At 39.4% G+C, this 23,884-nt stretch overlaps 1 protein-coding gene across 5 annotated transcripts; it reads right to left on the reverse strand.

Moving 5' to 3' along the window:
- Window positions 1–517: 517 nt before the first annotated feature.
- On the reverse strand, window positions 518–23,884 carry INSIG2 (insulin induced gene 2). 5 transcript variants are annotated; one of them, XM_060178010.1, is made up of 8 exons: window positions 23,749–23,871; window positions 18,926–19,009; window positions 14,973–15,349; window positions 6,961–7,085; window positions 3,953–4,119; window positions 3,647–3,746; window positions 2,172–2,250; window positions 518–1,563 (listed from the first exon to the last, which is right to left on the reverse strand). In XM_060178010.1, exons 3-7 carry the CDS (start codon window positions 15,214–15,216, stop codon window positions 2,209–2,211), a joined length of 678 nt encoding a protein of 225 aa, XP_060033993.1. In that variant the 5' UTR covers window positions 15,217–15,349; window positions 18,926–19,009; window positions 23,749–23,871; the 3' UTR covers window positions 518–1,563; window positions 2,172–2,208. The 5 variants fall into 5 exon arrangements, with proteins under 5 accessions (XP_060033993.1, XP_060033992.1, XP_007524814.1 ...); XM_060178009.1 differs by having other exon boundaries at window positions 518–2,250; window positions 23,842–23,884; XM_007524752.3 differs by having other exon boundaries at window positions 518–2,250.

The following is a 23,884-nucleotide window of genomic DNA, read 5'->3' on the forward strand; positions in this document are numbered from 1 at the left end:
GTAGATACAAAGGGGCACAGGGTAGAGAGCATAATGGTTATGCAAACATACTCTCAAGCCTGAGATTCCAAAGCCCCAGGTTCAATCCCCTGCACCACCATAAACCAGAGCTGGACAGTGCTCTGGTTAAAATAAATAAATAAATAAATAAATAAACAAACAAACAAATAAATAAAGTAGATACAAAGAGAAAGATACTGACAGAGAGAGAGAGAGAGCAGAACACTGCTCAGTTCTGGCTTATGGTGGTGCTGGGGACTGAACTGGGACCTTAGCGCCTCAGGCTTGAAAGGCTTTTGCATAACCATTATGCTGTCTCCCCAGTTCTTCAATATCTCCACTTTATAAATTAAAAAAATTTTAAAAAGAACCACCAGGTGACCTTTATTCAATTTCCGTAATACCAAACTTAGTTTCCCACCATCATTTTGTTAAATTCAACCACATATTAATGTCATTAAGTTAATCCTTAGCACTATATATATGAAGATTTACCACAAAAGAAAAAGACTCTTGATCAAGATGATAATTGCATATTTAATACATCTTGCTTTTAACAGCAATTTTCAAAGTAAACACATCATAGACCTTATAACTTATTAAAGATTTATAGTGCTTACAAAGTTTATTCTAAAAATATACTTTATTTGTCCTAAATGAAATACATTATCTGGAAGATAGAACAATAAATTATAGCAGTATGTTTACTACCACTATAGTTAAGATTGTGTACATATATTCAATATGTAATCCTCTTAGGATTTTCACACTTTGTTTTAAAATGTAAAAGCATATTAAAGTTTGGCATACAAGATCTCAGTCTGACAGCAATGGTTTTAAAACCAGAAATTTAGAAAATATCTAACTGACATTTTAAGAGAGCAAGAAAACATGCACATATATACATATACACTCTCATTCATTGAATCACACACACGCACGTGCACACACATACACACACTCTGTAGTATGCAGAAAATTTCACCTTTGTGTATCACACAATTGCTGTCGACTTCAAAAATAAAAACCAGGGAAAAAATTAGCTAAGAATATGTCTAGACCATACTTAAATGGTTCTATTTGCTGGAACAGTAGCACAAAATTGTTATCAAGACCTTTTTTAACATGCATAATATGCCATTTCAATCCATTCTTCAGCAGGCTTGAACTACTCGCTAATGGGCATCTGAGTACATCAGAAAAGTATGTGCCCATCAATTCCCCAGATGGCATTCCAGACAGTCAGTTCTATGACCCAATCCAACTAAAATGGTTTGTGGTAAAGAGTCAACAAATTCAGAAACTTCATATTGATCTGCCTGGGGTTTCTCACATAATGCCATAGATGCAAAGGCAGTAGGATACAGTATTGCAAATGACAGTTAATACTACAAGACTTTTGCCACAGCGGAAGGTAATTTTGGATTGCTAATATATATAGTTTTTCTAGTTAAATTCCCCAATGGTCCTTACTTTTAATTATATACAGTCTTCTAGGCTTATATTCAAGATAATTAAATGCTGATAACTTATCCTGTTCATCACTTTTCCTTCCTGTAAAATCTGTTAAAGTAAAAAAAAAAAAAAAATTACTTTTTAAATTCTCTCCAATCATGCAGGTTTGAAGACAGTTGATGGAATTACATTTCATCTCCTAGTAAAACACCCAAAGCTCTCTGAAACAACATTAAAATAGAAAATAACCACACACCAGGGGACCCACCAGTCATAGTACTGTGATTAAAAGAATTCAAAAGGCACAACAGTAAATGAAACAGAATAAACCAGCCTTTCATCAGATTTTTTTTTTTTGGATCTTTTCATCTTCACTTCACTACATTTATAAACTGGTCGAAGCATTCTTGTATTCCATGTGACAATAACAGAATATTTTGGCACGTCCACTTTGTGATACAATATATGGCATGTTTAAAAATTAGTTTTAAATGTTCCTCTATTAGTCAACATGTCTTAATGGAGTGAATATACGTCTACATTTATTTAAATCAGATGCAGAAAGGTTTGCAACTGATTTACAGACGAAGCAATCACAGATTGCAGTAACGTGTGTATGTGTTTGCATATGCCAAATAAGGAAAAGAAAATGCGTTCTGGCAATGTTCTAGTTCCAAGTTTTGTTGGTCTATCAATCATTTGTATGCCCTTTTCACCTTGTTTTTCTGCACAATAGGTCTATTTTTGCCTTCTTCATTCCTGATGGGATTTCTCTGCGATGACTTTGCATTCATACTGTTAAATTTAAAAGGTCACATGGTTAACATATATTAAGATTTATTTCAAATAGTCATTTTCACATAAACTGGAATGCTCTAAAAATTGGTACTTTATTACTATAAGCTGGCTTGATCTCTCAAAGAATCTGAGCCTCACAACTTCAAATTATTATTATACCCTGACCTTTGCCATTTCTGAGTAGGATAACCAACAATGTCCTCTTCCTTTTAAATTAAAATGATCAAACATCTTGATTAGTCAAAAATAGACCTAATTTACATATCGTCACAAAGTGGTTATTAGTAGTGCCACTTCACTTTTAAAAAACTGTTCTCCACCTGCATATCAGATGTCAGGCTCAGGGAAAAAAAAAAAAAAACTAGTATAGTCATGGGCTCTTTGGAATATAACTAAAACAGGCCTAATAACTATCTACAAAATGGAACCCCCAAATCTACATCTGCACTATTCCAGCTTTTAGGTTCATGACTAGTCAATAATTTGTTTGGCTTTATATGTTAAACAATCAGCCACCAGGTTCCAGCTGCTAATATGATGCCAATGCTAAGATGACCCCACTATGATATGTCCTGGAGCTCCACTTCCCCAGAGCCCTGCCCCACTAGGGAAAGAGAGAGAGAGAGGCTGGGAGTATGGATCGACCTGACAACGCCTATGTTTAGCGGGGAAGCAATTACAGAAGCCAGACCTTCCACCTTCTGCACCCTATAATGATCCTGGGTCCAGGCTTCCAGAGGGTTAAAGAATAGGAAAGCTATCAGGGGAGAGGATGGGATATGGAGTTCTGGTGGTGGAAATCATGGAGTTGTACCCTTCTTATCCTTTGGTTTTTTTCTGTTTCCTTTTTATAAATAAAAATCATTAAAAAAAAAAAAAAAAAGATGTTCCTTTCTGACAAACACCCAGAAGATCTCATTTACAAGTAGGACAAGCAGAAACAAAGCAATGGAACAAAGTCAAAGGGAAACAAGTCCTTAGACTCTGACGGTAGGATTGAGGCCACCAGAGGTAAAGGGGGTACAGAGGGCAGAGCCTGAAGTATGGAGAAGATCCAACAGATTTTGACGGATTGTTTTGGTACCTTGGTGATGGTGGTGGGCTAACACACCCCTAACACATACAAGCTTGTAGCTCAGCATTGACCTAATACAAAGCCAAATGTTGATGGGGGTAGCATATAAGACTGTTCCCTTCAGATGGACTAGAAAACCTATAGATTTCCTTCAACTCTTACTATACTTGCCATCAAAGTTGTCCCAAGTAATTATTTCAGTGAATAGCAAAAGAGAAATTAAAGAGCTTTATCTTTTATTAAAAAGAGGATTGACATCTAGAGAAAGCCTGTCTTCCACCTCAGTCTCAGAGAGTGATTAAACAAGCATCAACTTACCATGGCCAGTTGCCGACCAATGTTTCCCATTGTTATGCCTCCAGCGAAAAATATACATGGTAACCAAGAACGGACATAGAGAAAATCTGGAGATGTATATCTAGAATAATAGAAAAAGAAGTTTCAACAACTCATAGGGGAAGTACAGTGACACCACTTAATATAGCTATGGAAACAAGTGATTCTGTAGGCTAAAGGAGCTGAAATAATTTAAGCCAATTAAAAAATCTCTCAACTCTGAATTCAGTTAACACCTAGCCAAAAAAAAAAAAAAAAAAAAAAACAGTACCAAAAAGAAATACTTACTGATAAACACCATTATAGACTAGTAGCTGAGTGATCAGGGTAGCCAAGAAAGCAATTCCTACTCCCAGGCCAAAACCACTGCAAGATCTATCGAAAGTCCACCACAGTCCAATGGAAAGTGCAGCCAGGGTGAGAGATAACTGTATGTTGTTATCAAAATCCACTTTCTGAGGTCAGTGTTAAAGAATCATCTTAAAATCTGTAACTGAATAATATAACCTATTCATTTTTCTAAAACAAAAGATCTTAATGTTCAGAAAGGAGTTGCTAGCTTATTTTAGAGTGCATGTGGTCTTTTAATACAACGTGAGACACGAGAGGGATCTGAGCTACATCTGACATTACTATGTACAGCACATCTGACATTTCACTAATAGATCTGCCTAATCTATAGTTAAAATAGCAGCAGTTTTTCCTATATAGAGACAGATATACAGATTTCCAATTCTTTGATCATACACATTATTTAAGGAACGCTTTCACAGCTAAAAAATTAAACCAGAAGTTTCAAAACATAAGTGTTGCTAAAGAAATACACTTTTGCTAAAAAGGAAAGGAATGGCACTTCTCAAACAGATTTAGAATTGCTTGAAAATAGAAGAGTTGACAGCTATTTAACAGGATAGCAATTCTCTATATGATTTACTGACAGACACATTTTATAATAATGCAGTTCAGAAACAAGAGTACCAAGGACACAGTATCCCTTTCTATTATGTCAACTGTTCTAGTTTTAATTTGTTGAGGATAAAGCCTTGAAGTGAACATTATCTTGCAACCTGCCAAGCTATTTTGGTGCCTGAGACTTTCTGGTATAGGACAGTTTGCTCAAATGATATTTTATTTCCATCACCTATTCACAAGTATACAGTCCTTTTCTACTCCAAAAATCTCTGGGCAAAATGAACCTCTATAAATTCTTTTTTTTTTTTTTTCCCATTTCTTTGCTAGAGGATTACACAAAAGGAATTAATTTCAAGTATCATTAAAAGGGTACTATCTATGTCCCAAAGGCCACATACTGGCTCAGTATCCAGACTCCCAGAGGGCAGTACGTATCTCCCCAAACTAACCGGCCATGGTGCAAGTACAGAGAGGGAGCACAAGTTCAAAAATGCACACAAAACCATTTCCCACTTCCTCTAACATTGTTTATCTACATTTTCCCTCCTGTAACAGACCAGCTGCGATACTGAACACCCAGCTTGCTGACTTCTCAGCATCCGAGAGGTTTTGTGGGTAACTCCCTCAAAATCATTCTTTGTTTTGGCATAATTTTATTAAGAAGCCTACAGTTTGTGGGTATCCTTGCTGGAAAAGTTTTTCTTATTGCTTTGCTGGCATTGCAGCTAAATTGCCGAATAAAAAGTGATTAGCTTTGATTTCTCTGTGTGGTCAACATTCCTGTAAAGAGTGGGATCTGACATGGATACAGTTTTATTTTTTCATAACTGAGTTAACTTCATTAAGAATTGAAGGAAGGGTCGGGCGGTGGTGCAGTGGGTTAAGCACATGTGGCGCAAAGCCCAGGGACCAGTATAAGGATCCTGGTTCAAGCCCCCGGCTCCCCACCTGCAGGGGAGTCGCTTCACAGACGGTGAAACAGGTCTGCAGGTGTCTGTCTTTCTCTCCCCCTCTGTCTTCCCCTCCTCTCTCCATTTCTCTCTGTCCTATCCAACAACAAACAACATCAACAATGGCAATAATAATAACCACAACGAGGCTACAACAACAAGGGCAACAAAAAGGGGGGAAAATGGAGCGGTGGATTCATTGCTAGGCACCAAGCCTAGCAATAACCCTGGAGGAGAAAAAAAAAAAAAAAAGAATGAAGGAAAATAAAGAGGCATCTAGGGTCAACAGATTAATATACATCTAACTTAAAAATATAACACCATGGGAATCAAGCAGTAGCCCAGAGGGTTAAGCGCACGTGGCACAAAGCATAAGGACCAGAGAAAGGATCCCTGTTCAAGCCCCTGGGTCCCCACCTGCAGGGAAGTTGCTTCATAGGGGGTGAAACAGGTCTATAGGTGTCTATCTTTCTTTCCCCTTCTTTGTCTTCCCCTCCTCCATTTCTCTCTGTCCTATCTAACAACAACATCAATAACAACAACAATAATAACTACAATAAAACAACAAGGGCAACAAATAGGAAAATAAATATTTTTTTAAAAAATACCACACCACATGGACCAGGAGGACTGACTCCAAGGATAATGTGCAAGCCTCACTCTGCTTGAGTCCGAGTTCAGTCCCTAGTAGCACATGGAAGCACCAGGAATGACTCCGTTGGTAGTTGGGTGGTACTGTGGTCTCTCTCCTTCCCTCACTATCTCTCAAAAATATAAAATGAAAATGAGGTCTGGGAGGTGGATCATCAGTCTTGTGCATGTATATGGTCCTGGGCTCATTCTCTTGCACCATGAAATGATACTGATAATGATAATGGCAGCACAGTGGCTGGTCTAAAAGAAGCTGCATTATCTCATTTAGTAGCCACAAGTTACTTGTGATTACTGATCACTGGAAATGTTGCTAGTCCTAAGTGAGCAGTATCGTTAAGCATAAAATACCCACCTATTTTGTACAGAAAAAAAAAAAGAATGCAAAATCGACATAAATAGTTTATACTAATTACATGTTGAGAATGTAAAACATTAGATATATCAGGTTAAATGTCACTGAAAATTTTCAAATAGCAATGAGATTTTTCAAAAGAAAAAAGAAAGTAACCTAATATTAAATCCATAATTTACGAAAGAAGTCAAACAGCCTAATTTAAAAAAAGTACATGTTTTTAAGTGTGAAAAGTTTCTAAGTGATAGAAAGGCCATACCCCATAATATAATTGTAGTTTTCACTGAGATGTTTCAAGAGTAAAGCATACATTTTTTTAAGTGGGTATATCACAATTTGACAATAGCGAAGTTGCAAAGAGCTGTTTAACCTTTGGTTTGTTGGAAGCTGCTGGGCTATTTTGCATTTCATTACAGCAGAAAGGATACGGCGCTGGCATGATTTATACCAACAAAGACGGCTACACACCGCATTACACTGGACCACTCTCTTTTAAATTTATGTGGCTCTCCTAGATGCCTGTCAATGCAGGGGTATAATAACCCAATCACAGCTGCAGGGGGAAAAAGAGAGAGAAATTAAGCCATCTTCAATGCTATATTGGCAAAGTTAAGCTTAAAGAGTTACTATAACAACAATAAGCATTTAGAAGACTCTTCAAAAAAAGTTTCTTACTCAACATCAATTGATTGTTTTTCAATTCATCTTGCAGCAAGTATAAAGTTACAATAACACCAGTGAAATTCAGTGAACACACTGAAGAAAGCACTGTGAATGACTGCAACATTATTCTAAATTATAATAGGCAAAAACACCAAGTGTGTGATTCACAATTTAGCAGACTGGACTAGACAATTCATGTTACTTTTCATCTACTATATCTGAGACTTGAAAAGCATCATATTGGCTAGCAGTTAAGGAATGTGCTCTCTAAGTTATATAATCACAAAGCATGCTGTTAAACACCGTAAGTCTAAGAAGTACCAAGACGTGCTAACATGTGCAACAGATATATCATCTACATTACACAGATGCCCTGTTACATAGCTTAGCTTTGTTCCTCCAGCTTCTTGTCTCCTGCATCTAATTCCTTTGTCCTGATACTCCTATCCTGGGTCTAGTTAGATTCTGTGCTATGTACTCAAAGCAAGGAAACTCACAGTAGAAGTCTGCAAACAGAAGAAAAATGGGGAAAAAAACACAATATATAAAATTGATAAATTTGGGGGCAGTGTGGCATACCTGGTTGAATGCACGTTACCATGTGTAAGGACCCCAGGGTTCAAGTCCTCCATCCCCACCTGCAGGGAGTAAGTTTCACAAGCAGAGAAACAGTACTGCAGGTATCTCTCTTTCTCCCTCTCTACCTTCCCCCTTGCATCTTAATTTCTCGATTAAATAGAAAGTGAGCATATAAAAATAAAAAAAATATATAAATCTCAGATTAGATCTTAAATTCAATGTTCAAAAGACAAACATAAATCATTTTAGTATATTCATTGGTTCTGGAAAAAAAACACCCTGGGAGATGACTGTAATTGATTATAAATAACTCTGCAAAATATCTAATCAAGACTCAAATATTCCCACCCAATTTTTAACTTAAATGTGGATCTGTTAACTCACTTAGTGGGAAATGGTTTTCAGTGTGATTAGTTCTATAAAAGACTAGCAAACAAAAAATTATTTTAAAAATTATGAGAAAAAAATACACTTCTGGGCAGGCAAGATAGTCTACATGGACGGACAGTGTGGTGACTTTGTCACACACCCAAGCCAGGTTTAGACCAGCCCCAGCACATGAGAAGCTTTGGTGATACTGTGCCTTTCCCTCTTTATCTGGCTGAGAAGGTAGACCTGAGTCAGTGAAGTCCCAGTGATGCCAAAAATACATATACACTTCTACAGATTAAACTGAATAGGAGAGAGCTATGAAAGTTTAGCTTCTTTCTTTCTTTCTTTCTTTCTTTCTTTCTTTCTTTCTTTCTTTATCTTTTAAAGATTTTTTTTTTATTTATTAAAAAGATAGGAGGAGAGAAAGAACCAGACATCACTATGGTACTTGTGCTGCCGGGAGTTGAACTCAGGACTTCATACTTGACAGTCCAGTGCTTTATCCACGGTGCCACCTCCCGGACCACTGAAAGTTTAGTTTCTTAAAATTCTTCCTAAAAGAAGAGTGACTATACTGCTATTCAGTAATAAGCACACAACTGCCACATCAGTTGGATATTATACTTTTTTTTATCTTTTTTTTTTTTAAAAAAAACTTTACCTTTATTAATTGGCTAGAAACAGAAATCAAGAGGGAAGTGGGAGATAGAGAGGAAGAAAGACAGAGACACCAGCAGCACTGCTTCACCGCTTGCCAAGTTTCCTTCCTGCAGGTGGGTTCTTGTGCATTGTAATGTGCACTTAACCAGGTACGCCACCATCCGGCCCTAGAATATTATGTTTAAAATGTCCAATACTATATGCCATGTCATGAGAGTACCATACCAAAACCTAGGTGCCTCCCAGACCTGGTATTATCTAGCTATATAACCATAAACAATGCAATCAAGGAAAAATAGAAATAAATTAATATCAAAAAACGTAGCTCAGCAGACCAATGGAACAGCATTAAGAAGGGGCTGCATGACCACTCTTCCTTCTGGAGGGGAGATGCTGCAATATCACGTACCTTTTCTAGTCTATAAAGTGAAACATGCATGTCTTGGTTAGGCTTTCGCTAAGTGCTGACGATTCACAGACCATCAGAGGATTAACGGCAATTGTCGGCAATGCAGAGCTCTGAGAACTATTGGTTAATTTTAAAGTTTCATATAATGTTCCTATTTTAAAAGGCTCTGTTCTAAAATCCTGTAACAGTAACTGACAGCATTTCCAAATTCCTAAAAAAATTAAAATGGCAACAAGCATGCCTCACAGTTGAAATATATCTAAATGAATACTATCTTTTTTTTTTTTTTTTACTTTTTTACTTTTCTCAAGGGGTCATGAAACTAACAATTCATCTGCCATTCCTTACTTTCCTCTAGTCTCTTCCCTTTTCCTGTGTTTGAACAAAATCAACTGAGATCAGGCACTCCAAGTCAATTTTCCTCAGCAGCTGATGCCATAGGTAAAGAATTATCACGTAGAGAATACTGACATGTGTGTGCAACGATATAAATAAGTAAAATTGACTCATTCTTTATGCATGTGATGTCAGACTCACAAGTGAGAGACAATTGAGGGGAGGAAGCAAAAATACAAAAAGGAATTTAAACTGCCACGCTGCCAACCTTGGGATTTGCCAATAAAAATCAAATCTATTGAGTATGCATGGTTCTCGGCTGCTCACTGAGAGGGAGAATTCCGAGGAAGCTTGTCACTTCCCATTAAATGTCTTCTTTCTTCCCTTTAAATAAAGGCCTGGCAGAGCCTGATAGCAAACGCCCCAGCACAGTGAGACTTCCCTGTTTAAGAGCTCAACAGAAGTCTTCCTCTACTCTTACAAGAGAGACTGTGAAAGCCATACTTGTGTAAAAGCAGATGCAAACATAGTCTTGCTTAATCAAATGGTTCTGTGATGCACAATCACATTTCTTGGGATAAATTTAAGTTATTTCCCAGTAACTAGCACAGTCTGACAACACCAAAAACAAAACAAGTCTGTAAAACATCAGTATTAAGTCATCACGTTTCCATGATCGCATTTTCGGTATAGTGGTTTGCTAGAAGAAATAGTAAAATCTAACTCATTTTTATTTTTTCAAGGGAAGGGAGCTAAAAGAACAAAATCACTGTGTGAGATATATTTTTGCAGAAACTATAGGATAGGTGATGTTTTCACTTAATGAATGCTTAAGCTCCCACAGGGTGTCTGGTTTTAGTATTTACTGAGGACTTAAAAACAAAGACAAGAAAAGAGTAGGATATGAACCCAGTCCCAGAATGTCCAGCCAGAAGAAAGAATGAAGTGTTAGGGGTGGTACACAGAGAATGTGGAAGGGAAGCATTCTTCTCCTTGCAGGTGCTAGGCAGTCAGAAAGGTTTCACAGAAGAGGTGGGCCCTGAGGCACAAACAATCAGCAAGTGAAATAGAAAGGACTGTCAAGTACAGGAAAGAATTTGAAGAGAAGCATGGACAAAGGGAAAATATCTCCTCTAACTTAGAAACTGTATGCTTTAGGGAGAAAGAGAGCTTCCCGGTCCAGAAGACTGAAGAGAAAAAAGTAGGTAGGGGTCACAACACAGGGACTTGACTCCACAAACACTGGAGAATCAAATAATGCCGTTCCACTCGCACCAGAGGGATAAACAAGTGCTCTCAGAGCAGTGAGTGTGCAACGTGTGACCGGAGAGGAAAGATAGGGGGGAGGGGGTTCATGCCTACAAAATTAGGACCAGGTAGCACAAAGCACAAGGACCTGTGTAAGGATCCCAGTTCAAGCCCCCGGCTCCCCACCTGCAGGGGAGTCGCTTCACAAGTCTGCAGGTGCCTGTCTTTCTCTCCCCCTCTGTCTTCCCCTTCTCTAGCCATTTCTCTCTGTCCTATCCAACAACAACAATAATAACTACAACAACAAGGGCAATAAAAGGGAATAAATAAATAAAATAAAAATATTTTTAAAAAAAAAGTTAGGACCAGAAAATGTCTGAAAATTCCAAGCAGAGCAATTGAGGGCCTAGGCCAAGAAACAAAAAAAAGATGTAAAAATTTGGAACTGCAAGTGGGAGATGAAACAGGGAGAAGTTTTGCAGGGATCTCTAGGAAGTGAGTAATTGACCGTAAGATTTATTTATTTATCCATTTATTTCTATTGGGGTGGGTTAATGGTTTACAGTAAATATAACTGTTGGCACATGTGTCAAATGTCTCAGTTTTCTGCAAAACCTTCTCACTCCCACAGCCTAGGTCCTCCACCACCATCATACACCAAGACCTGAAAGTGGCCCCAACCCTACCAGAGTCCTTTACTTTGGTGGCCAGGATGGCTCTGGAGAAAGGGAGTATCTCAGTCTATAAATACCAATTGGTAGGAAATTCAAAGGAAAACTTTGAATTTTCCTCTTTCAGATGGTGAGAACATAGTAAGCCTTAAAATAGGCATCAGCACACATACATAAAAACAAAACAAACACCACAAGCATGCCCAAACTCATACATACTATTTCTTACATCCTTTATTCCCTTTTTTCCTGAATTTTTTTTTCTTTCTTTCTTCTTCCACCTTTGGGTACTTTCCCAAATCTGCTCTATTCATGGTCATCGACTAAATGCCATGGCTAATCCAACAATGAGTGGCAGAGTTAGCTTGCACCTAGAGTTCCTAATACCTCTCTCATTCATCCATGTACCTCGTGCCTTTAGAGGAAACAACTGAACAAGAAATGTCAATACAAATGACCCAATGAAAAGGTATGAGGTTATATTTTTAAATGTAGCAAAAACAGGGGTTGAAAAGTTTAGCAAAGTAGGGATAAAGTGGCACGAAGGTAATATTTTATTCACCCTGAATATGAGCTGTAGCCAAAGTCCCTAAACACCACAGAAAGAGACACAAGTTCTACCCCTCTTCATGATGGAGGTACAATCAAACTTCAGTCAAGTGTTTCTGCTCCAGCTCAGCGCATCACACAGGAAGACTGATTTTTATTTGTTTCTTTATTTTTCCTTCTAAATCAGATATTGCATTCACAGGTATGGGCACAGTGTAGTTACTTGAGATTTTTTTGTCAGACTGGTTTTTATTTGTTTATTTATTTTTCCCTTCTAAATTAGATATTGCAATCACAGGTATGGGCACAATGTAGTTACTTGAGATTTTTTGTCAGAACTAGTATCTGGGGGACCAGGAGATCATTCACCCAACAGAGTCCACACTTCACATAAGCAAGGACCCAGCCATTGAGACAGGAGCACGACAGAGAGGGGGAACTTGATGAGAGTGGAACAGTGCTGTGGTATCTCGCTCACTCCTCCTGCTCTTTAAAGAAAATATAAGAGGAAAGGTGGGGGAGAGGGGGAGAGGGGGAGAGTGAAAAGAGTCAGGAACAAAGCCCCAGAGAAAAAACTCTGATGGCAAAATAACAATAAAAACCTAATGTCTGGAATCTATGCCAGTGTATTCCATGAAGCTTGGTTCTTAGTAAAGGCTTCAAAAGAGGTGCTCTAAGAAGACAGTGTGAATAGCTACCTCTTTTCTCTTTCTCAGAATGTGCCATTTGACCCTGGTTACTGACTCACAAACTTGGGGCTCAATGGTTTCCTTTCTTTATTTCACTATCCTTATTCACTCCCCACCCCCCAAAGGCACAATGCCAATGATTACACTTTAGATCTTTGGGATTAAAGCATATACTTAGCACATTAGTGGATACTCAGTAAGGAAGAGTTTCTCTGCCCTTATCTTCCTTACATCTGTTATTCCAAGTCCTCACCCCTCCCACACACAAAAAAGTTTCTAGATCAAATCTATGGGGTTTACAGTCAATATTTATACACTTTTCCCATATTTGGGCGCTACTCTCTTCTCTGATCCAGCTTCCTAGCCGTTTTACCAGCCATGACATCATCTCCCCAGACAATAACTTGGGTCCACCTGCATATCAGAGACCAGGCTCAGGAAAAACTAGCATAGTCATGGGCCCTTTGGAATATACCTGAAAGAGGCCTACTAGCTAATTCCAAAACAGAGACCCCCAAATCTTCATCTGTAATATTCTTGGCTTTAGGTCAACAATTTGTTTGGCTTTATATGTTAAAACTGTTTTCAGCCACCAGGTTCTAGATGCTAACATGATGCCAACCAGACTTCCCTGGGCAGATGACCCCATCAACGTGTCCTGGAGCACTGCTTCCCCAGAACCTTGCCCCAGGGAAAGAGAGAGAGAGAGGCTTCCAGTATGGATCAACCTGCCAACGCCCACGTTCAGCAGAGAAGCAATTACAGAAGTTAGACCTTCCACCTTCTGCACCCCATAATGACCCTGGGTCCATATTCCCAGAGGGTTAAAGAATAGGAAAGCTATCAGAAAGAGAGGATGGGATACAGAGTTCTGGAGGTGGTAACTGTGTGGAGTTGTACCCCTCTTATCCTATGGTCTTGTCAGTATTTCCATTTTATAAATCAAAATTTTAAAAAATTTCTATTGAAAACCAGACAGAAAATAAACCAAAGGTAAATATTCTTCCTTTACATACTAGAGAGAGACCCTAGCAACTTTCTGCAGAGTGCAGCCCTGGCATATGTGGTACCAGGAACTGAGCCAAGAGCTCACATATGTGGGTCCTGTGCTCTACCCCTTAAGTCACCTGCCGAGCTGTTGGTATTTACTAGCTTTTAAGTATATTTAAAAAACATCATAACAAGAAGAAAAAAAAAACAGCTAAATGAAAATCTGAAAAATAGTGTTAAGCCTTAAATTTGAATAAGACTAGCCCATCTTTCAAGTTTTATTTACTTCAAAAACAAGCCCACAAGACATCTGTCAGCCCCTTATAACTAATCATGGGTTATGGTCATGAAAATAATTTAAAATAAGGCTTACACGGAACAGGATGAAGAAAGCACAACGTGAAGGAGTTAAAAGCTTCATCCCGAAAAAAAGTCAAGATTGTTTTTAGGAGTACATGTTTTAAAGTTGCTGAATAAGGTAGAAACCAGAGATAGGGGAGTCGGGCGATAGCGCAGCGGGTTAAGTGCACATGGCACAAAGCGCAAGGACCTGCATAAGGATCCTGGTTTGAGCCCTGGGCTCCCCACCTGCAGGGGAGTTGCTTCACAGGCAGTGAAGCAGATCTGCAGGCATCTATCTTTCTCTCCCCCTCTGTCTTTCCCCTCCTCTCTCCATTTCTCTCTGTCCTATCCAACTACAATGACATCAATAACAATAATAACTACAACAATAAAACAAGGGCAACAAAAGGATAAATAAATAAATATTTTTTAAAAATTAAAAAAAAAAAACCAGACATAGAAGAGGGCATGCTCTGTGATTTCACTTACAAAATTAGATTCTAGAACCAGCAAAAAAATAAATAAATTATATATATATATATCACTACTCAGCTCTGGCTTATTGTGGTGCAGGGGATTGAGCCTGGGACTTCGGAGCCTCAGGCATGAGGGTCTCTTTGCATAACCATTATGCTACCTACCCCTGCCCACAAAAAAAATATAGTGACAAAAAGATCAATGGAGTCTTGGGAGTGAGGAATGAACTGCAGGACACCAGAGAGAATCTGCAGGTGAGAGAAATGTTACAGAGCTGGAGAGTGGTGGCCACTGTGACTGCAGGGATCTATGCAATGTGTCACTCAAGATGAGCCAGTTGTGCTGTGTTTTGAGTCTACTTCGAGAAAGCTCAGTTTCTCAAGGTATAGCCAGGCAATAGCCACACTCATTTACACCATGTCCCTGCTAAGCATCACAAAACAACCTGCACATACCTGACGCTGTACCACAGCAAGGTGGTACCCACCATGCAGAAGAAAAGATGCTTGCAATCACATCAGGTGGGAAGAGGGTCACATTTCTCTGAATCTGAAGTAAATTTAACACTAGCGCAAGAAATACTCCGATAAAAAATAGCACTACTCCTCGAATCACTAAATTTACACTTCGGCTAGTGATGGATGAGATGTAAGGGCCACGTTTCTTGGGCCCTGGTGACTCTGTCTCTCCTTCTGCCATGGTTTCATAAGTCCAATAGACTGACAAGGAAAAAAAAAAAAAAAGCTTCCCAGCCAACTGTATGCAGAATCAAAGCCGGTTGGCGTTTCAACAGTACCACATCCCGTCCTAAAATGGGAACCTTCCAGAAATCCTGCAAGAGATTAGAAAAAGAAAGTCAACAAGTGTCTGATAAATGATCATACAATTTTCCTAACTGCAATACCAGTTAATTTTAAAAAGACAAAGTAATGGCGCAAGGACTGGTGTGAGGATCCCAGTTCGAGCCCCTGGCTTCCCACCTGCAGGGGAGTCATCTCACAGGCAGTGAAGCAGGTCTGCAGGTATCTATGTTTCTCTCCCTCTGTCTTCTCCTCCTCTCTCCATTTCTCTCTGTCCTATCCAACAATGATGACATCAATAACAAGAACAATAATAATTACAGCAACAATAAAAACAACAAGGACAACAAAAAGGAAATAAATAAATAAATATTTTTAAAATCTTTTTTTAAAAAGTAATGAAAAAATCTTAACTTTACTTCATTATTTATCAAATAGAGAATTTTAAAAAGGATTTTATAGGCATGGTGTAACAAAATATAAACTATATATATTACTAGAACAGAAAAAGTGAGCTGAGGAGGGAGGTGATGGTACACCAGCTTGAGTGTACATGGCACAATGCTCAAGGACCAGGGTTCAAGCCCCCAACTCCCCACCTGCAAGGGGAAAGCTTCATAAGTGGTAAAGCAGTGCTATAGGTGTCTCTCTGTCACTCTCACTCCCTATCACCCCTTTCTTCTCAATTTCTGACTGACTCTATCTAATAAAGATTTTTTTTAAAAGACTTAAAAGACCTACAGAGAATAATAATAAAAACAGCTGATCCCACTCTGAATGAAAAGTGTAGGATGGGTGAGACATTTCCACCAGAACTCTAGAAGATAAAAATCCAGGCTCTGTTTCTTGTGCCTCCATCTTCAAGCCCATCAGTTACAACTGAGCATTTCCTGTTTAAAGATATATTTATTTATTTCATCTATAAGAGAGGAAGAGAAGCCAGAGCACCAGCTCCTTTATATGCAGTGCTGAGGCTCAAACCAGGGCTGTCAATTATGCAAGTCCTGCACTCTGTCTGCAGAGCCACCTCCCCAGAGTATTTTATATTTAATACAGAAATCAACTTTTCTCATCGGAAGTGGTGTTCTCAAAATCAAATTAAAAAACTTGCTCATGAGGATGACTCAGTAGTGAGACAAAGTGACCTAATGTAAATGTTTGATGCTTATGCATCCTACACAGGCATCCTACAAACACACACACACACACACACACACACACACACACACAAAACCCAAACATCCACACAGATGCCAAGCACAGCCATCAGACCAGGCCACACTCCTGCACGGCCAGAGCCTGACACCTGCCTTGATCCAGTCCACCTTTTATAAGCAGTTAAGGAAGCTACGGTATGAAAGCTGGAATAGGAAGTAAAGGAAATAAGTAGAAAATGAAGAATAACAACACTCTAAAGACCTTCCACTTCCCCAGTATTCATGCACTCCTCCAATCAATGCAATACTTCCTTTGTGTTTAAGACAAGTCACATTTGAGGCTTTCTATGAACTGTTCTAAGTACCTGATATGGTAACTCATGTAACTACCGCAGTAACCCTAGATTGTCGGTAAGTTCCATGATTATGTCTGTTTAACAGATAAGGTGAGACAGAGAGAGAGAGAAGGCTAAGTAGCTTTCACTTAAATAAATTCACATTGTTGCTAAGAGAATGAGCTGGAATTCACATCCACAACATCAGCTCCAAAGCCCAAACTGGTAGTAGATTTTCTTGATTTGTTTCTTTATGAAAGTTAATATTTTTCAATGGAGAATACTATACAGATTACATTCTCAACCTCCTTTTATTTCACATAACAATAATACATCTTAAGCATAGTCACAAGTAAGTACTTAAATGTCATTTCCTTTGCCACTTAGTTTATTTAAAACCTGAGCATAGCTCTTCTTATGGCTACCTAGCTGTACCCATAAGTAGTGGCTTGATGCATTATGAGCTTTTTCTACAGATTTCACTCACTATCAGGTCTCTACTGGACATACATGTATAGGACAGTACTTGCCTAGACCATGGTGAGTGCTTCACATAGTCTAATCTGTTTTATGACATTGGGTTAACTCTTCCTGAATAAGATAATACCAGGTTAAGCAAGCCTTTTGGAAGGCAAGCCTGGTATGTCATCATCATTGAAAACAAACTCTTGAGTTTTCAAGTTTCAAAGTGCTGAATTTTAGAACAAAATCCATATGTAAACAGGGGTGGGGAGTACTGACTTTCAAGACAATGAGACAATCATGAAAATGAGAGTATTTGTAAGTACTAATTTTCCTGGCTGATTAGACAACAGAGTTGACTGTGTTTTTTTGCATTTCTGCTATTGTCAGATTCTAAGCCCAATATTAAAGGAAGGAATTCTGGCCCACACAGCTACTTCTCCTATAGCAAAACTATATTTTATATAGCTTATCTATAGTAGTCCTGTAACTTATAAGACTAGAGAAAATAGTACATATTACAGCTAATTCAAGAGTAAGCATTCTAAACACTAATTGAAAATACAAAAAAAAAAAAAAAACCCAAAAACCTTCTCCCAACCTGGCTCTGTAGACTGTCTCGTGCTGTGGTGTCTGCATCGTGTCGTGTTCTGTTCACTTTACCTAGGTATTCAACAACTATCGAAATTCTTCATCAGCATCATCATGACTACTAGTGTAGCCTCCTTTTAAGAAACGGTTACTTGGGGACAGACCGTGGCACTCCACATTGAATGTACATGTTACCACGTGCAGGGACTTGGGTTCAAGGCTCTGGGCCCTACCTGCAGAAGGATTTTTTTTTTTTTTTTTGCCTCCAGAGTTATTGCCGGACCTCAGTGCCTGCACCATGAATCCACTGCTCCTGGAGGCCATATTTTCCCTTTTGTTACCCTGGTTGTTTTATCATTGTTGTGGTCATTATTATTGTTGTTATTGATGCCGACATTGTTGGATAGGACAGAGAGAAATGGAGAGAGGAGAGGAAGACAGAGAGGGAGAGAGAAAGATAGATACCTACAGACCTGCCTCACCACCTGTGAAGCAACTCCCCTGCAGGTGGGGAGTCAGGGACTCCAACCGGGATCCTTTTGCTGGTCCTTGCACCTTGCGCCACGTGAGCTTAACCCGCTGAGAAGGAAGCTTCTTAACGCAGGTCTTCAGGTGCCTCTCTTCCCTTTCTATCTCCCCCTCCTTTTTCAGTTTCTCTCTGTCCTATAGAATAAAAGGACAAAGAGAAGGAAGGGGGGAATGGCCACTGGGAGCAATGGGTTCAGCATGTCTTGCAGGCACGGAGCTCCAGCAATAAGATGAAATTCAGGAGTAGGGCAGTAGTGCAGCAGGGTAAGCACATGTGGCGCGAAGCACAAGGACAGCATAACGATCCTGGTTCAAGCCAGGTGTCTTTCTCTCCCCCTCTCTGTCTTCCCCTCCTCTGTCCATTTCTCTCTGTCCTATCTAACAACGATGACCTCAATAACAACAACAGTAAGAACTACAACAAAAATAAAAAACAAGGGCAACAAAAGGGAAAATAAATAAATATTTAAAAAAATGAAATTCAGCAACCTGCTTATGGTCACACGACGTGCAGTAATTAGAACTGGAATCTTACCTTAGGTCTGACAGACTCTAATGGACTCTTGAAACCTTGAGTTCGTTTCAGTCCAAATGCTCAGACTTCTTTTGACATATGAATCTAGAGAGAAGGGGATTGCATTACTGAAAAGATGGGAAGACATGAAAAACTATCTCAGTTGTAACACTCTCAAGGTACTTATGCCAATAGTTAGGAGAGTAGCACTAAGACCATGAGAATAAATATATACAAATACTTTATTTAAAAGTACTAAGAAAGGTATTTTAAGGGGGAAAAAACACACTGTCAATTTCCAGGCTTTATGAGACCAATCAATGGTTTTCTATTTTCCAGAAATTCAGTAGTCACAAAACCTCCTCCCACTTTCTGCTGTCCAAACAGCTACCACAAGACAGAGAATACATGTGCATTTTAAATAGCACAAACCGCTGTTAAGTCACTAACATTTGTAATTTTTTAAAGATTTTTATTGATTGATCTTTTTATTTTATTTTTTATTTTTCCCTTTGGTTGCCCTTGTTGTTTAACATTGTTGTTGTTATTGATGTCATCGTTGTTAGATAGGACAGAGAGAAATGGAGAGAGGAGGGGAAGACAGGGGGGAGAGAAAGATAGACACCTGCAGACCTGCTTCACTGCCTGTGAAGCGACTCCCCTGCAGGCGGGGAGCCGGGGGCTCAAACCAGGATCCTTATGCTGGTCCTTTGGCTTTGTGCCACGCTTAGCCCGCTGCGACACCGCCCAACTCCCGATTGATTAATTCATGAGTCACAGGCAAAGAGAGAGAGAGAATCAGATATCACTCTGGTACGTGTGCTGCTGGAGACTGAACTCAGGACCTCATACTTGAGAGTCCAGTGCTTTATCCACTACCACCACCTCCTGGACCACAAAGTTGTAATTTTTAAAAGGGGGGGGGGGGCAGGAGTGAATAATTTACAAAAAAATAATGGCAGAAGAATTTTTATGTTGCATAATGGTTTTAAGACAGCAAAGTAACTTCAGTTTGAAAAAGCTACTTCACAATCACTCACCAGTGTTTGTCAAAGGGCACTCACATTTTGGGCAAAGAAAATGTTTGTTCTGTGAAACAGCCCTGAGAAGAGCCCTAAAAATTGCAAAATACTTAACATCCTCATTCTGTGCCAACTAAATGCCAGTGCTACCCACCTCCCCCATTTGAGACAACCCAAAATATCCCAATATTTTTCAAATATCCAAAGACATTTTTCTACTGAGAGTCACTGAGAACTAGGCTCTTTACTCATTCTGTTTCCAGGCTGCTGGAGACCTTCTAAACTGCTAATTTATGTCATTCTGCCTTAACTGTTTATTCATTCTGCCTTAACTGTTGTTCATTCAGCCTTTCTAGACAATACTAGAAGGTTCACATAAAATTGAAACATCTGTTTGATGTTGATTTGAAATAATTTTGAAAGTCCAAACAGCTAGCTTTGTGACTCTGTGATAATATAATAATACATAATTACTGGAGGGCAAAAAACAAAAAGTTAAAATTAATTAGAAATACCATATTCTAATTTTTTTTTTTTTTTTTTTTTTTTGGCTACCAGGGTTGTTGCTAGGGCTCAGTGTCTGCATTACGAATTTACCTCTCTTGGTGGCTTTTCTTGTTTATTTGACAGGACAGAAATAAATTGAGAGGAGAGGAGTGAGAGAGAGACAGAGATAATCTGCTGTACTTGCTTCACTACTCCTGAAACTCCCCCCTGCCCCATAGGTCCCCCCTGCAGGTGGGGAGTGGGGGTTCGAACTCAGTCTTTCATTTAACCAAGTGTGCCACCACCCAGTCCCCACCATATCCTAAAACTTAAAAAGGAAACTAGGAGAGTATCTCTTCAAAGGGCCTGAAGCAAAACAAAAGCAAATAAATTGTATATGTGTGCACTTTTCTGGGGAAAGAGTTCCACAATTTGGGCTGGGAAGACAACATAATGGCATAAGCCAAAGACTTTCATGCCTGAGGCTCTAAAGTCTCAGGTTCAGTCCCCAGCCCCACTGTAAACCAGAGCTGAGTACTGTTCTGGATTTTCTCTCTGTATCTGGATTTTCTCTCTGTATCCTCAGAGTCTCAGACATCAGAGGTTTTTGTTTGTTTTTTAACAGAGCACTGATAAACTCTGGCTTATGATGATACAGGGGATTGAACCTGGGACTCTGGAGCCTCAGGCATAAAAGTCTCTTTGCATAACCAGTATGCTATCTATCCCTGCTCTTTGTATCTTACTCTCTTATTAAAATAAAATAAAGATCAACTTTTAAAAAAAGTAAATATATATTAAAATTTAAAAAGAGTTCCTCAATTTATATCAAGCATTTGAAAACATTCATGATCTATAATTTAAAAAAAAAAAAGGCAATATTCTCAAGAAAAATCCTAGTGGCAAACCAATACTTTAATCCCCATTTTACAACACTGAGATTAAGTCACTGAGATAACGCCACTACCAAGTAACAGCAGGACGAGCCTCAGGCACTGTGTCCATGTCCAGAGTCCCTCCCACTTCACCACATTCCCACCATCCACAACACCATCCAAAAACAATTAAGGACCAGAGAGAGAGTTCACTGCATAGGATGCCTGCTTTGTTATAAGTGGGGGCCCAGTTCGAATCCCAGTACCAGTGGAAGGTGCTGTGAGCACCTGAGGAAGCTCTGGTGCTGAAGGCTTCTGCCTCTCTCTGTTCCCCTAACTGAATGAAAAACTAGCCCACAGTAAGTGAAACTGCTATAGTTCAAATAGCATAACTCACAATTAATTGTGAAAACTGAAAAAAGCATTCTTCCAAGTATATTATTGCTTGTTAATGAATAGAGAAATAAAAGATTAACAGAAGGCTATAGGTGATTCCAGACTTTGTGCATGAAAATGTGTATGTTTACCACTAGCAATAGGCATCAGGAAAACAAACACAGAAATAAAACCTGTGGCCTTAAAAACCAGTTGCTTTTTTAAAAAATATGTAACACTGTCTGGCACTACAAGATCATCTTCCAATAACTTGCAGTATGTTTCATCCCTGAGATACTCCTGTCTCTTAAAAAGTGCTTAGTTGAGATAGGCTACTAGGCAGTAAACTGAATTACTACCTCATATCATGTTCATTATATGCTCTCTGATAGTGTAATTTTCAAAAACAGCATATGCATTAAGAAACCATTTAAATAAATGAGAAAAAAGTGTGTCTCCTTGAATAAAAACACACAAATGGACATCATAGGCTATAAACACTAAAAACTTCTAAGAAGAAAAATGTTTGCCTTGTAGACACTGAAACCTATCTTTCTTCTCAATATTAAAACCCAAATGTAGACATAATTAAACAAATAACATCCGCATTCCAATACTCTATTCAATGTCAAAAAAATTTTCCCTAGAAAAGTTTACTCTGTTATTTAGGAATAACTTTTTAGCAACAATAGAAACAAATTATCCTTAAACTACTGAATTGTGTTTTATCCTTTCCCTTTCAGCATAATATACGTGAAGGCAACTGTTGACAGTTTAAAAAGAGCAATCTTCCCTAAATGAATTCACTGTTTTGGTTCACACTACGTAAGATAAGCACTAAAAACTACGGCAAAGGACACTACTCAATATAATGTTCAGAGAAAGGATCTAAACAGTGGAGTGGAATAAGAGTTTGTAACTAATTTTCGGGGGCCAGGTGGTGGTGCACCTGGTTAAGCACTCATAGTACACAAGGACCCAGGTTCAAGCCCCTGGTCCCCACCTACAGAGAGCTTCAGGAGTGGTGAAGCAGGGCTGCAGGCTCTCTCTTTCTCCCTATATCCCCCTCCCCTCTCAATTTCCCCCTTGTCTCTATCCAATAAGAAATACATAAATAAAAATATTTTTTAAAAAAGAGTTTATAACTAATTTTCCTGAGGGATCCTGTCACTCATTTGCACTAAGTGGTTTGCTATCAGGATTCAATGCCCAAAGTTCTGAAGCACAATCTAGTCGCTGCTGGGCTGCCTTTATTGTCCTGGAACCGGCGACTCCCCTGCAGTCCTCAGCAACATGGCCATACTGACTTAGGTCAGTTTCAGCAGCTCAACTGTCAAGTCTATCATTTCCTTTTATAAGTATTTCCTTGTGGACTCGACAAAACATTGAAGTTGTCCTGAAACATTTTCCTAGGCTTCCTAGTTAACACGCTTTATTCACCTGTTGTCCAACACTAACTGGACACAGATCATTTTCATAAAAATTTTAGCAGCCCAGCCCTTTAAATCCCCCTTTATCCAGTTTCCCTCTCCCAGACGGCTAATCCCCACTGACCATCTCAAAAATTAAAGTGATTGTTTACCAGCGAACTCCCAGTTTCTGGTAATATTTTGTTTGTTTGTTTGTCTATTTGTGTTGGGGTCTTGTTCTGGCTTTACAAAACCTGCAAAGGTTTTCCAGTTCAATCTAAAAACATACAAAACCCCACTCTCCAACCCAATATCAACATGACCTTTCCTTTCGGCTGATTCTAACCTCAGTAATAAATAATTCCTACCTTTGGGGGATCCATTCCCCTCCCAAGTCCGAGTCCTGCCCCCCTGACACCTTGACAGCTCCTGCCCTCCACCCCCATCTCCCTCCGCTCGGGGGTCGCTGGCTTTCAGTCTCCACAGTCTCTCACAGCCCCGGGAGCCTCGACCTCCCGAAACACCTGTCGCGGACCCACCTGCCCCCTTCCAGACTCCGCCGCCCCTTCCCCAGGTAAGCGAAACCCCCAGGCCCCATCCGTGGTGCTGGCTCCCCACACTGGCCAACAGGATTCCCGGGTTGCAAAAAAACAAACAAACAAACAAACAAAAAACACCTCGTTCTTCTTCCCGAAGGTCTCTCTGCTTCTTCAGGACGCTCCCCCTCCGCACCAAAGTCACGCGCGCTTCGCCAGGGGACCCCAACTCACCCCCGCCTCCGCCATCTTCTGGGACCGGCCCCCAAGCCCCCCT

The sequence above is a fragment of the Erinaceus europaeus genome, chromosome 18 (genome assembly GCF_950295315.1).
Source record: "Erinaceus europaeus chromosome 18, mEriEur2.1, whole genome shotgun sequence".
In the NCBI taxonomy this organism is placed as follows: Eukaryota; Metazoa; Chordata; class Mammalia; order Eulipotyphla; family Erinaceidae; genus Erinaceus; species Erinaceus europaeus.

Bases quoted from the DNA above. Each gene is read 5' to 3' on its own strand.
- INSIG2 (XM_060178009.1), bottom strand. From the start codon at position 15,216: ATGGCAGAAGGAGAGACAGAGTCACCAGGGCCCAAGAAACGTGGCCCT. The intron at 7,086-14,972 runs GTATGTGCAGGT...TTCCCCCTGCAG, and splicing joins TTGCTGTGGTACAGCGTCAG to CTGTGATTGGGTTATTATAC. The intron at 2,251-3,646 runs GTAAGTTGATGC...TAAATTTAACAG, and splicing joins TTGGTCGGCAACTGGCCATG to TATGAATGCAAAGTCATCGC.